General features: G+C 33.0%; 2 protein-coding genes across 2 annotated transcripts; one reads left to right on the top strand and one right to left on the bottom strand.

Annotated features, from left to right (window-relative positions):
- Positions 1 to 772: 772 nt before the first annotated feature.
- On the bottom strand, positions 773 to 6,098 carry LOC146134760 (bifunctional methylenetetrahydrofolate dehydrogenase/cyclohydrolase, mitochondrial-like). The gene is made up of 8 exons (XM_083396389.1): positions 5,963 to 6,098; positions 5,399 to 5,583; positions 4,961 to 5,092; positions 4,410 to 4,553; positions 3,731 to 3,838; positions 3,272 to 3,364; positions 1,370 to 1,495; positions 773 to 938 (listed from the first exon to the last, which is right to left on the bottom strand). The coding sequence occupies exons 1-8, from the start codon at positions 6,070 to 6,072 to the stop codon at positions 826 to 828; spliced, it is 1,011 nt and encodes a 336-aa protein (XP_083252515.1). The 5' UTR covers positions 6,073 to 6,098; the 3' UTR covers positions 773 to 825.
- Positions 6,099 to 6,621: 523 nt separating this feature from the next.
- On the top strand, positions 6,622 to 13,071 carry LOC146134761 (dynactin subunit 4-like). Its single transcript, XM_083395643.1, has 11 exons — positions 6,622 to 6,767; positions 7,286 to 7,356; positions 7,600 to 7,778; positions 8,358 to 8,401; positions 8,624 to 8,731; positions 9,281 to 9,482; positions 10,070 to 10,179; positions 10,876 to 10,949; positions 11,215 to 11,374; positions 12,196 to 12,296; positions 12,606 to 13,071. The coding sequence occupies exons 1-11, from the start codon at positions 6,633 to 6,635 to the stop codon at positions 12,835 to 12,837; spliced, it is 1,416 nt and encodes a 471-aa protein (XP_083251769.1). The 5' UTR covers positions 6,622 to 6,632; the 3' UTR covers positions 12,838 to 13,071.
- The last annotated feature ends 1,529 nt before the right edge of the window (positions 13,072 to 14,600 follow it).

Below are 14,600 nucleotides of genomic sequence, written 5' to 3' on the forward strand. Positions count from 1 at the left end.
TTGTTCATGCATGAAGTAAAACAGGTTTTGATCGATAAAAGTCACTTTTTTATTCCAATTATTAACCAACATTTTCACCAACATTTAAGCAGGCACCTTTCAACAACTAAAAATGTAAAGCATTTTATTGTAAACCCAGTTAAGGGTAATTATTAACAGTTTTAGACAAAGGGTCACATGAGAGTAAAATAATGTTCTGAATAATATGAAGCAGGTGAGTGGAAAGCTCCGGTCAACATTATGGGGCTTCCGCAATACCAAACTAATATATGTTAGTAACAAATTTGTTTACAACTGGGCTGGACCAATAATATCGGATCGGTGTTTATCCGGCACCAAATTAATATCGTAATTTTAGGTGTGAATTTCGAATAGACGCCTCTTGGAACCGATTCTCGGCTACGATCCGATATTATCGGACACCCTACTGGCGCACAAGCTTCAGCAAAAATACACTCTTTGCAATTTTACAAGTACAGAAATAATAGAAAAAAAGTTGGAACTTGGTTCAATTTTCTAATAGTCTTTTTTCAATGGGTACATCTAATTCCTGATTTGAATTGGCTACATCAGAAGAATACAGTGCAAGAGCAACGTGAGTAAAAAAATACAGAAATAATGCTTGGTTAAAAAAACAAATTGTTTGCTTTCAACATTTACCTATGTTATTCGGCTACATGAGGTAAAGTATCGAATAAAAAGCTCAAGAAGCCGTCTTAAGAATCTAAAAAAGTTCAAAAATGAGTAAATGAAAACATTTTGTTCTGCGAGTTAAAACGTGCGAGGGGTTAACATGCACCCCCAAAACCTCGATTTTCACCAGTTTTACCCCCTTCGGTCCTTGGCAGCCTGTAGTGTGTTCTTGCACAGCATGGCTACCGTCATGGGTCCAACACCCCCCGGAACAGGGGTAATGTACCCCGCCACCTTCTTCACTTCTAAGGAATAAAGTTGGGTAAATTTACATCGTATAACGTTTTTAAACAAATCGGTAAAATTCCAAACAAAATTATTTTTAGTCGTTTAATTGTAATTTAAAATGTAAATATCATAAAACCAAAATTTAGAGTTATTCGAAACGTTCAAAATGATACCTACTTCTGTATGGGCTTTGATATTCTTATTACGTCTTACCACAACCTCTAACCATTATGCTCCAAAATTAAATCCTTTTTCTGTACAATTTAATTTTTGTAGTTGTAAAATTTTCATCAACAAAATTTTAATGTAATGTAGCTTTTTGATACACGATGTTTATTGTTATGAGTTCGCCGTAATGGTTGGCCTGTACAACTTCAGCGAGCCTACAGTACATACCCGTGTAGATTTGATGGCTTAAGCACAATAGAAACATTTATTTTCAACTCACCGTCGAAGTCGACATCCCCGACCAACTTGAACTTCCCAGTTGCTTCATCTTTGATGCGGTTTATCCCAACATCGATCACACAGGCGCCTTCCTTTATCATGTCGGCTGTGATCAGACCAGGAACCCCTAAGGTACAATTGCGTTAAATCTGTGTAAAATCTGTGTAATAGTGGGTCATTTGGACAAATGTCCAGCTGTAATGTTGCACTTTTGTTTTCTGGTTGAAAATTTTCGGTTTTGCCGGACAAATTTGCCCAACGTTTTTGTTCATTGTGTGAAGTAAAATGTGTTTTGAGAGCATTCTTAGATTAATACAAGGGTGCACTATGCACTGCTTTGTAATGTAAATTGAAAATGAATTTCAAAGCCAAATAAGTCGAGTAGATCGACATCATTTTGATAAAGACGTTTCGATACAAACTTGTATCATTTTCAGTATGGGCTCCGTGCAAAGTATACTTAAGTATGTCGGTATCCATTACGGTATAGCACACTGAAGATGATACAAGCTTGTGTTTAAACGTCTTAATCAAGATGATGTCAATTGAATCGACTCTTTGTGGATTTGCAATTCATATTATCAAGCCAAATAAATCCAGTTGGCTAATTCGAAGAATTAAAGAAGTTTTGGCAAAATCGGATTGTAAGGTAATTTGTGAATTGCTTGTGCGCTCTAATTTTACTTCTAAACTAATTGGGGTTTTACCGAAATTCCAATTTGTCCAACCACATTTTTAGTCTCTCAGTGGGAACAAAGAATTTGAATTAATACTCCCAAAACGATTTGTAGGTGGCAATAGATCACTGCTTCTTAAAACTGTGAATATTTTAGCCCAAAGGTGCAGTTAAAAGTTTTTGTAAGGGTAATCTACTACAAATGTCACCTTGATAGCTAAAATGAGTTTAACGCTTTCAATTGTCTTAACTTTTTTAAGTCATTGGCAAATTGATATAATCTTGTGTTTTTTCATTTTAGTTTATGTTAGGTCATAGCGATTATTTTATTCTGAGTAAATTTACTTCATTTCAGATTGCTTCAGGGCCAACAGTGCTACAAAGTTTACCACTGAATTCTTAAGCTTAACTAAAAGTGTGACACGCTTTTCAAATTCTACCAAAGCCAAGCAGAAGTGATAAGATTGCTTTTCAGTGACTCCAACGTTCACAAAACATAACCTACTTCTGTAAATGTAACCTACTTTTTAATGGGCCTGACATTTATGTCTCTTTTACCAGAAGTCGGTTTTAAGAGGCTCTTTTGATTCTGTGAAATGGACTAAAGGATTAACCGATGGATTTTCATTCAAGCAAGAATTGAATATTATTATTAATATTTTAAAAACCTTTTATATCACATGGTATAAAGGCTGCCTTTTAAACCATAAACAAATTGAACTGACAATATTCCAGTTTTCATTGAAACCATCACAGAATAACAAGTGCCGCCACATTTTAGTCAAAAAATAATAAAGACAGAGAAAATTAGAAGGATTTGACTGAAATATTACCAGCAGGAAAAACCGGAAAACTGCCATGAAATTCACAGAAGTTCTGCTCATTTTACTGTAATACAGGAAGTAGACTTCCTAATCGTATTGATTATCAACCTGGATGCCCCAAAAGAGTCTTTAGTGTGCCGCCCATAGCTATTTTGGCAAAAAACTATTGGTAATACGAACAAACATACATAAGCAAGTAATCATGCATGGAAAAATGGAATGTAAAAAACCATTGTTCACTTGCAAATAGAAAACTATATTATATTTATTGTTTCAAGTTTTTTTGTAGTTTGATAATGAATGCCAAAGCCAAAAAGTCTAGTAAACCGACATCATCTTGATACAGGCTTTTAAATATGTACTTGTAACATCTTATGTTTAAATGTGCCTTGAAAATTTTTACCTGCCGCCGCAATAATGATGTCGGCTTGTTTTGCCAACATTGCAAGTTGGTCTCTCGGTGTGTAGCGATGCGTTTGGATAACAGTCGCATCACCTGGAAAATGCAGCATTTTCCAGTAAACATTTTGGTGATTTAGCATTATAAACGCTTTACGCTTGGATCATAGTGTTGCCAATAGGTTTCACAAACCAGTGTTTTAACAAATATATATATAACTGTAAAGAACACAAACACAAAGACCTGCATATATAGTTGCTTCAATGCAAAATTATTTTTTTATAAAATTACCTTTAAAGACAAAAAACGTAATTGAAATCAAACTATTCCCAAAAATAGCTTTTTATTGTAGATTCAGATTGGCACCAAACCACCAATACTTCCCTGGTATCATTCAGTTTTATTCCAGTTGGCTTTAGGTATTGTGTCAATCAAATAATATGAGAGAACTATGCCACAAACCTCCAGGTCTTTTGTGCCTATGGTCGGTGTGCAGAAGCATGGCTGCTGGCATTCCAACGTTCTTAGACCTCCCACATACAAGGGCAATCTTCGCAAATGTTTCAATACCTTTAAAGAAACACACCATGGATGATTAATTGCACTTAAAACACAGAAAAGATTATTTTACAATATTAGTAATTGAAAAACTTAAAAAAAACTCAAAATTTACACAAATACAATTAACAAATAAATAAATAAATTCCACTCAACTTCCCTAAACAACTATTTAATTTAATTATTTTTTGAAAATATGCTAATGAAAAATACACTGATCCAGTTATCTGTAAACTGATTAAACGTTTAAACAAGACAATAAACAGTTGTTGAATCACTTGAGTCAAACAAAAAAACAAACAAAAAACAATCTACACCAATTTGTTCCTTTTGACAAAAAAATTAATAAAGCAGTTAAATCACAAACAAAACTTTTTAGTTCTTTTTTACAAAATTTGATTGCTCACACAAAGCAAGTTATTCAAACAAAAATGTTTTAATCTGTATGTTTACATTTTTTAAAGTTAATTTTAATTAAAAATGTTACTTTTTAAACTGAATAATAATTTAAACAGGCAATTGACAAATTTAAAAAAATATCTTATAAATTTGAACAGAGCATTTATTTAAAAAATGTTTTAACCAGTTCTCTTTAGCATTTCCCAAACACCAGCAGGGGTGGCAGGCATTAGGCACGATTGGTCGAGGCACATACGGCCGATGTTTTCGATGTGGAACCCATCAACATCCTTCTCGGGGGAGATGGCATTGCATGCCGTCCGCTCATCTAAACCAATCATGTTTTTAGTGAAAAAAAGCACTTAATTAACCCGTTTTGAAGTTGTTAATGTAGATAAAACATGTTTGTAACAAGTATTTTGCAATGAAACTAAAATGACGGTGACCTACAATTGTCAAATAATTTCTGGTAGTTTTAGAATTGGTCAACAAAACATTTTTTTAATTTGAATCAGGATTCTGATATTATTCCTATTGTTAAGTTTTCTTTAATACAGCAGCAAAATTTAATATTTAATGTTTGTCAGACTCTGTTTTAGATATCGAATTGAATTTATTTCATAATTTTAGTTATTACTGCTTAAACATTAGCCCCCGCAATCTATATCCAAAGTTTTCAAACTGGTCTATACCACCATAATGTATGTACTTTATGATTATTTAAAGTATCAAAACCTATTTGAGCAGGAAGTGGCAGTTGAACCAATATTCCGTCGACATCATCGTTGCAATTAAGTTGATCAACTATCGAAAGTAGCTCATCCTGTGTAATGCTCGTCGGTTTAAGAATCGTTTCACTGGTAATTCCTTAAAGAGAAGAAAGAAGTTAAAAAATATAAATAAAAAAGATTGTTTAGTTTTAAAATAGAAAATGTTTTTACATTTTTACTTTATCATGAATTTAAATGTTTAAGAAACCCTTGAAAAATAAAAATCCTTACAGCCAATTTCTTATTTTTATTTTTTCAAATCTATTTTTTTAGTCTACTTTATCAAGTGAATTTTATACTTTAAACACACTTTTAATTTTTAGCTTATAAAGGAAATTAGGACCAACATAAACTTCTAATTTTTTACAGTTTCCATAAAATTGAAATCCAAAAACATACGCACCAACTTTTGTGCAGGCTTTCACTTTATTTTTAATGTACGTTGCACTAGCAGGGTCTTCGCCGACATGGACGGCCACCAGGTGGGGTGCTCTGCTCCCATTGTTTACCCAATCAGCAATTTCCGCTTTAACCTCTTTGTGAATGTCTCCTGCTATCTTCTTGCCACTGATGATTTGGGCTTCATTTCTGATTAACAATTCATTTCACATAATCAAACCATTGTTAGGCATATTTTTTTGGAAACAAAATGCCTTTTTTATTTAAAAAACCTGGATTAGAATCAGTCTGGTTGCTGTGGTAGGTCTACCGAAAAAAAATATGTGCAACCTGATTTTTAAATTGCACACTTAATTTGCGCAAAAAGATAGAATTCTAGGTGTGCATAAAACCTTGATTGCACACCTAAAAGTTTCGCTTTCAACGCCCAAGAGTTCAGCAAAAAAGTATGACGAAATGCAGACTGGGTTTTGTGGCTTAAAATAAAGTACAGTTCAAACACACCACAAATGGTAGTAAAGTTTAGGAAAGTATTTGTTAACTTTCAGAGCAAACTTATCTTACATACCTCCTGGACGAAGTTGCAAGGTTTGCAAATTTCATGCTGTTTCTCACATTTGGCTGAATCCGGAGAAGATTGAATTTGGAAAACAACGTGCAAAAATTTTTGGAAGACATTTTAAGTATAGAATTACCTTCTAAAATACACACTGTAAGGAGAAAAAATGTTTGGATAAGTTGTAGTTCAGAATACTTTATAAGAACAATTTAGTTTAATTGTTGCAATGACCTCAATAACGCTCGTATGGCGTCTCTTATAAAAATCTACTATAACCCCTTAACCGAACTGTAAAATAATATTGAATAAGATTACTTTGCTTAGTAAGAAATAAATTGTTTTAAAAACTTTAAATAAATCGATCCATTACTTGCAATAAGCTATTTTAATAACTCTTACTGTAATAAAAATAAAAATTTAGGTTTATGAAAGACTGAATTTAAAACAATACAAATAAAAATCAATGCTATATATAAGTTAAATATAAGCGTCAAAGTTTCGAGTTTAATGTAATTAAACGCTTAAGTGATTTTGTCATGCTTGGTTGATTATGAGGCGTTTGACAAAAAATGACGATTTTAGATTTTGTTAAAACCCTTTTTTTAAACTTGAAATTACATGCAATTTAGAAGCGTTAAAACACTGAAATTTCATATTCTTGCAGAGTTAGCTAGATACGATGGCGTCGTTGCTAAGCATTTCAAGAGTGAAGTATTTAATTGACGAGAATTCGGAAGAAATTGATTCTCTTGCAAACTTGTACTTTTGCATGTATTGCCTCTCTCTTAGATCGGCCCAAGTTTTACAACATGAGGTATTTCTTACTTTGTTTTTTGTTGTGTGTGCAATTATATATATATATATATATATATATATTTTTAAATTATTTATTGGCAACATTTAGCGGTAGACCAGATAATTTTTTGACGCTGGTTTAGAATCCTACCACAATTATTAAATCAACGCACAACATTTGGGTTAGGGTGCGAGTTAGCGTTTGGGTGTGGGTGGGTCAAGTATCAATATATTTATTATTTAATAATAATACTTGACTCACCCTAACCTAAACGCTAACCCCACACCCTAACCCAGATAATGTGCGTTGTGGTAGGGTTCTAGACCAGCGACCACTTTTTTGTATAACACACTTCCTAAATCTATGATTAAATGATTTAAAAAAATTAATTAATCATTTTAAAATTTTTTTTTACAAATAGCCACAAAACTTAAATTTTTGCAGAATTTTAACTCAATTCTATGAATTTAAAATCATTTAAATAAAAAAATTCTTAACAGCAAAATTATCTCAAAAATAATTTGTATTTGTTTCAGATCGATTCACATTTTTGTCCCCAAACTTTGGATAATCTCTCAACTGCTGAAGCACCATTAAAAAAGAATAAGTTAGTAAAGTGTAAAACTTACAACTAAAATACTATTTATGGGTTTTGAGTAGGTTAAATGTTTGGTGAATTTAAACATTTAACAGATAAAGTACCTTCGATTCAAATCTATGTCATATTTCAAATAAATTAAACTGTTTTTATTATTTTTTTCTCAAAAAACTTGTGATTCTTTCCACAGTTATCATCAATAAAATTATAAATATCAACATCCGCCAGTTGTCAAAATGCGTTTCTCTACAGATCAACAAACTCATGGCAGTGTCCAGCCTGCTGCCACCCGCTGGCCATAAGGGCAACGAGCACCGTCATACAATCGACAGAGGATCCAACAAAGCCTGCCACGAAGAAGGCATATTACCAGGCGTGCACATTTTGCAGGTGGTCGTCACGAGGGATTGGAATGCCTGATAAGGATATAGGTACATGTAAACATGTATGAGATTGTATTTGTCAAGGCTTCTCAGAATAGTCTTGTCAATTAATAAAAATTTTAAGGCCCTTAAACCTGACAATTTTGTCCACTAAATGTAATGGCAACACAGATAGTGATTCATGCTTTCTATTAGACTTGACTTTTTCAAAATGCATATAAAGTAAATTTATATGAATGTTAATGTATGTTACAAACCAATGTAGACTTAACCCCTGAAACTCTGGTTTTAAATGGTCTGTATTGCTATAAATTCTGCCCCTGTTGTACAGCTTCAATTTTACTTAATAACTGACTGATTTTGGGCTTATTATATTGTGTGTTTCTGCCATAACGTCTGATCTAGTTAATCATCAAAGTTACATATAGGTTTATTTGAATAGTTTTATTTTTAAATTTAAAGATAATAGATTTTTGAAGCAATTGAAAATGTTTTTGTTATTTTTTTTGATTACAATAGGTAAATTTTTTATTAAAATCCTGGTCATAGGTTAAATTATATGAAATGTAATATTAAACAAAATGTTATGTAGTATATAATCGTAATTTATTTTTTTATCTATTTCAGTAAATGGAGATTGGACAGAAAAACCTAATCCCAATGCAAAAAGGGTAAGTGACGAAATTTTGCCTTTTTTACAAAAATGTTATAAGATATATTATTAAGTTAAAATTTCTATTCACCAGTTGGGCAAGTAAGTGTTAATTAACACTCACATGGGGCAAATTTACATTTCGCGAGTGGACGATTTCAAAATCCCACCCCTGTAAGATAATAATATATAAAAAGTTTGTTTGGTATCATTTAAAGTGGCTTATTGTATTATTATTTAGGTGACAGATTTGCTGGAATATTACAAGTATTTGGCCCAAGTTGAAAAAGTTGAGGAGGATATCAAGAAATCGTCCAAGACTAGAGGATTCTACTCCGCCACTTTACAGGTTCAAGTCTTATTATCAAACTGTATAATTTCACTCAGCTAATTCTTTTATGTAACCTGAACATTTTTGATGAAACATATAATGCTTTACCATGGTATCTCTCATTTTTTACTTTAATGAAAAGTGCTAAAATCCTGACTTGTATATTTACTAAATAAACTCATCTCAGACATCTGGTAACTGTATTTGTTATCTGGTGTTCCAATGTTTCTTTCTTTTGGTGAATGAAATGTAACGCAGGTTGTAATACAATGCAAAGAACTAAACAAAAAGATTATTAAAAATTGCATGCAACCACCTGATAAAAACATTTTGCGTCAATGAATGAATTTAGCCTCTTATTTTTGAGCAAGTGTCTGTAACATGATAAGAGCATCACATCATTTGTCATATACACAGACACTGACTTAGTTTTTAACAGCCCGAATATTTTGCGCTAAATATGACAAAACAAAATGTCCCCTATAAAAATTGGTTTGTACGCAGGTGAAAAGAGTACAATAAATATATATTGACAACGATGTTAAATGTGTTGTAATTTTTCTATAGAAATACGGAGTAGCATCTAAATACGGTATGCCGGGAAAGAAAGCAACTCCAATGCAGATATCTGCGAGTTTGTCGGCCCTAAGAATGAAAGACATTCCTCAAATTAAAGAGGTTAAAATTGAACCAGCTAAGACTCTAAGTCTGGAGGATATTGAACCATTATCAGAGGACTTCTACACAACGCCTGTGGATTTTACTAAAGGTATATGTTTTGTTTGAAAGACCTTGGTTAAAAAATGTTGAATCTGTGAAAAGCTGTTTTACTGTTGTAAAACTACTATGTTTTGCTTCTCCTAATTTAGCTTGAAACTAATAAGCAAAGTTAAACTTTATTAGAGCCAAAAAGCATTATTTGATTGAATTTGTTGCATAAATTTTTTATGTACATGATTTTAGAGGTAATTGACTTTCTATGGCGCTACTCAATACTCGTGAACTCATGCTCTCTGATTGATTTTTTAATTGAAACTCAGGCCACCAAATGTCGGGCTGCAGAGTTAATTCCACTGGTCTACGACATATTTCAGTTTTGTCAGATCCATTCTAAACTAAATTTAGTAAACAACTTAATAAGGCTCACTTGAGTTTGATGAAACGTTTATTTATATTTCTATAATTTCTGCGATAAACAAATTTATAAAGGTAAAGACAGAATTTTCGATCCGATTGCAGTTTTCAGCCCATACAGTTACCCGGCCCACGATTGTCAATCCCTACAAGCTTGGTGCTGGTTTAAATAAAAGCATACAGTGTAGTAAAGTCACAACTATTAAATTATTTTTGTCTTAGCTCCATCTGTGCAACAACGTCACCGACAACCACAGGACCAACCTTCAAATGTGATGGACTTCTGGCCGCAAAAGACAATGATGTTCACCAAGCAATCACTACGTTGCAAGGTTTGAAATGTGCAAAATCAATCAGTTGGCATGCTTAACTTTTTACTCTAACAAAATCTTTCATAAATAGGTTAATCAGGTGGCACTATATAAAGACAAATTGTATTAATTCCTGACGAACTTTCGTACAACCGTGCTTCATCAGGTCAGAAGTATAAATGAAAGCAATTTAAACGCACAACGTTAAAGCACAAGCGCGAGTTCTTTATTCAGTGCCAACTGATTACTTTACGTACAATTAATGAAATCTGGCCATATACAAAAATCATTATTATTTTCTGCTAATGCAGTTTTTCGTTGGAAGTTATGTGAAACTTATTTTGGAATCGTGTTCCATTAATTTTATTATTTGCATAACTAAGTCACAAAAGAAGTAATATTGGTCGTACTTGTGTCACTCTGTGTAAAATTTATGTAGAATTACACAAAAAAGACGCAATACATGTTGTGTGAAGAGCTGAAGGCAATATGTCATTTAATAGCATTATTTACATTTCCATCCACTAACTCAGTAAGATATTCCTCTAGCTATGTTGATTAAATAATTAGTCACATAATGTTGTAATTGCTATTTTGTTTCTCCAATTGTATAAGATTCTACTTAGTTGAAGAGATGGAATTGCAATGTTATAATTTTATATCCACATATAAAATTAATTATAAAAACATGTAAAGTGTTAACCTATGATATTTCAGGGTTGCGACCACAACATTATCAAACCGGAATACAACGCTTCATCCATCAAGTTTAAGATACATTTGGTGGCAGTGTGAGTATTTTGCTATTTGAAAGCTTGAATTTCGTTCATTTTGTGTAAAACGTTCAAATTTTAAGTCTTAAAACATCTGATTTACAGGTATAATCAATCATTTAATTAATGTGTTTTAATCAACAAAAAGATGTAAGAAAACTCCTGTGAAAAAGCAAATTTACCTTTTCTGATATTGCCAAATACCTTTTACAGTATACAGCCTACCTAATAAACTTTTTCCTTGAAATTTGTTTTTCCCTAAAAGAGTTTTACTTTTCATCAGAAACCACGTCCCTGAGATCCGCATCAACAAGGTCGATCAACTTTCACCTGGCGTGGAATGCCGAGTCATCCTGACCTTTATAAACCCGACTCAGCACGAATTGCAAGTCACACTTTTGCCTCATATCGAAGAAGATGGGAAAAAACGAAGCAATGCCCAGGTGCAAGATTTGGAATTGAGTATATCTTTTAAAAAAAAACAATAAATATATTGCCATATTTTTTAGCAGTTTTGGCGAAAATTTACACGCTGTGATATACTCAGTAGTTTTTAGTGAAAAACGAATATATTTTCTTTATTATAAAGTTATTTGCCATCACATTAATCTATTTGCTTATTTTACATGTTATGAATAGAGCTCCTTACTGCTTGAAGTACTAACACAAAGTGAAAAATTATGCAAGATTAAAAACACTCATAACACATAAGAGCTAGTAAAACAAAAAACATTTAAACTATTTAGACAACTTATTCGTTTTGATATTTCGAATTGGACAAATTTGCCAAAAAACTGGCAGGTTAACAAGCTTAAGATTACTAAAATAAAACGAAAAGTCACCGGATTTTTGTATAAAGTTAGACTTTGGTAACAGCCAGGAAACTTTAAGAACACTTAACTTGTTTATAAACTACTGCAGAAGAACGTTTTACTCCCTCAAAGCACCTTATAATAAATTGATCATCATTATTTCAAATTTTGTTCAAATCCAACTACATAAATATGTTTTAATTTCTGCAAACTTGGCCAATAAATCTTTATCTTTCTATGTTGTAGATTGGCCCATTAATATACTATACAAGTATATACATGCTTGTAAATAACCCAACCAATGTACCAACAATAATATTTGGAATAGTTACATGTTCACTTCCATACTTTCATCTTTAACAATATTCTTGTTGTTTTGAAACTTGTTTCGTATTAGTAGCCATATTTTTTTGTCTTTAGATAACTTTCATTTCAAGTATTTCTACCACCAGGTGTCTCTCCCCACCGACAATCTAATTCTCATGAAATACGACGAAGCTGCAGAGTTTATTTCGCCACCAGAGGGCGCCACAGCCAAAGAAGATGACCCGAGGTAAAATACAATTAAAGTTTTCAAAATAATTAATTTAAGTTTTCGAAAATAATTTAGGTTTTTAAAAACAATTTCAAACTAGGAATTTGTTTTAAAATTTATTTTTTGTCGTTGATAAGAAACTATTTAAAGTTGGCTAACAAACATTTCTGTTTTAATTAAAACTTAAAAAAAAATTTCTTCTAAATCTTATTGTCTACAGAAGATCCCTTACTTTAGAATTATTTTTTTAATATTATTACTTGTTTATTTCTAATAAAAAAAATACAATTTTTAAAGTAAAAATTAACACTGTCTACATTGGCGCAGCATTTATGCTTATCGTCGAGGAAACAGAATCGGTTTCTACGTGAGCTGTACACCAGATGGCGACCTTAAAGTGGGCGACGACGTTTGGATTACGTTCAGCTTCAAACACGAACATTTCGGCAACACCGCTATCGTCGCTCTCCTGAAGGGGGAAACACCGGAACGAAAGGAGGGCGATTGGGTTAAGCAAACTGTTTTCGTCAATTTGGGCAAGATTGCCGGGGACGGTTAGGTTTGGTGAGTTAATAGACGGAATCAAGCAATAAGACCGAAATAAAAACAACATCAATGTTGAAATAAAACACAGGAAATAAGATTCGGAATAAGACCAAAAAAGAATAAATTTAACCAATAGTCGTAAAACCGTCTAAATCGTAATAAGACTTGAACCTATTGGAATACGACCTGAACAATCTTACCTTACCCAAAACCCCACTCTTAACTAATCACTAACTCCCTTAATAAGTATAACACTAACCGAAATAATACAGTGCAGAAACAGCAGCGCCCAAACGTCTTCATCAAAACGGCGGATGCCAGACCCATGGCCCCCAATAGCCCCATACCCTCTACCTACAGTTTCAGGCGTTATTTTAGCCATCAAGGCTAAATTCCGTCGGGTTCAGGTCTCATTCCAGGAGGTTTAGGTCTCATTCAGGCGATTTTAAATCTCATTCTGTCGTGCTGCGTATTTGGCTTTGTTATTGCGTTGATCTTAATTCAATAGTGTTATAGATAATTGCGCTTTAGGTATTGTTACTTTGTAGGTATTGTGCGTGTTCCCGAGTAGTTCACATCAGGACTGCGGAGTCGGCTAAAAATAAACCAGAGTCCGACTCCGGTCAAATGTGCGATTTTGTCGAGTTCAGAGTCCGGCCCGTCTGTATTTCACCAATTTCCGTAACTAAAATAACGTGGATATTCAGCAATCCACTTATAGGGTTGTCGTATAATTCATTCACTCAAAATACATGGTTGAAAATATTCCACCTTTGCAATTTTCATTTGGCGGCCATATCAGTTTTAAAGTTCGGTACTGCGCATGCGCATGTCGGACTCGGGACTTGTGTAATTTTACAAGGTCTTACTCGAGTCCGAATCCAGCAAAAACAAACCGACTCCCCGAGTCCGACTCCGCAGCCTTGGTCCACATGCATGATACTTGTGTGTTTGTCTGTGCGCTATGTTTATTACCTGATGACATGCTTTAAGACACGGGTTTACTGGCCTATGCACACAGTGTAGAAGTGGCACATCATAAAATTTGCTGGCACAACAATTTCATTTCAATGTTACTATTTTACAAAAAGCAAAGACTAAGTGGTAACAAATATTTAGAAAGGAAAATACGAGCAGACTGTAGTTTAGTAACCCCTGTCCCTGTTATATGCCATTTTTATGTTCCTTTGTATTAGAACTTAAATATTCTGTAATGTTCAAAGATAGACGTGCTTAGGAAATGTCGGTCATACGATGGATTTAATAGAAAATTTAACTAAATGCAACTACTATAAGCTCAATAGGACCTTTCCTATGTATAAGTAATGTTGAACTTGCTATATGATGTTAACTGTGTGCCATGCATGGTACACAAGTGTGATCAAGACATTCTATTTATGTCACAAACAGTCGTGTATGCCAGGCTTAATGTACACTATTCATTAAAAAAACATAATTTTAAGACATTATTTATGTTAACCTCGTCAAATTACAATATGACTGTATTGTGAGAAGGTTTGCAATATGTTTTTTTAGTATGCAACTTGCTAAAAAGGTTTAAATATACAAGAATAATTAGGGATATAAAATAAAAGTTTAAGTGACAGTACAAGATTGTTGTTGTGTAACATGACTACTAAATATGTTGCCTACACTTGATCTGTAGATTATTCGGTGGTGTGAATGCAATACCTTACTTGCAATGTGAACTCTAAAAAGAATTGATGCTACATATTTGTTTTTGCTGCATGTTTATGAAAAATCGTGCTTGCTTTG

The sequence above is a fragment of the Ascidiella aspersa genome, chromosome 8, assembly GCF_963924565.1.
Source record: "Ascidiella aspersa chromosome 8, kaAscAspe10.2, whole genome shotgun sequence".
NCBI lineage: Eukaryota > Metazoa > Chordata > Ascidiacea > Phlebobranchia > Ascidiidae > Ascidiella > Ascidiella aspersa.

Coding starts and splice junctions, on each gene's coding strand:
- LOC146134760 (XM_083396389.1), bottom strand. CDS start 6,072: ATGTCTTCCAAAAATTTTTGCACGTTGTTTTCCAAATTCAATCTTCTC. Junction 3,839..4,409: donor GGAAATGCTAAAGAGAACTG/GTTAAAACATTT, acceptor GTTTCTTTAAAG/GTATTGAAACATTTGCGAAG. Junction 939..1,369: donor CGGGGATGTCGACTTCGACG/GTGAGTTGAAAA, acceptor TTTATTCCTTAG/AAGTGAAGAAGGTGGCGGGG.
- LOC146134761 (XM_083395643.1), top strand. CDS start 6,633: ATGGCGTCGTTGCTAAGCATTTCAAGAGTGAAGTATTTAATTGACGAG. Junction 6,768..7,285: donor CCCAAGTTTTACAACATGAG/GTATTTCTTACT, acceptor TATTTGTTTCAG/ATCGATTCACATTTTTGTCC. Junction 8,732..9,280: donor TCTACTCCGCCACTTTACAG/GTTCAAGTCTTA, acceptor ATTTTTCTATAG/AAATACGGAGTAGCATCTAA.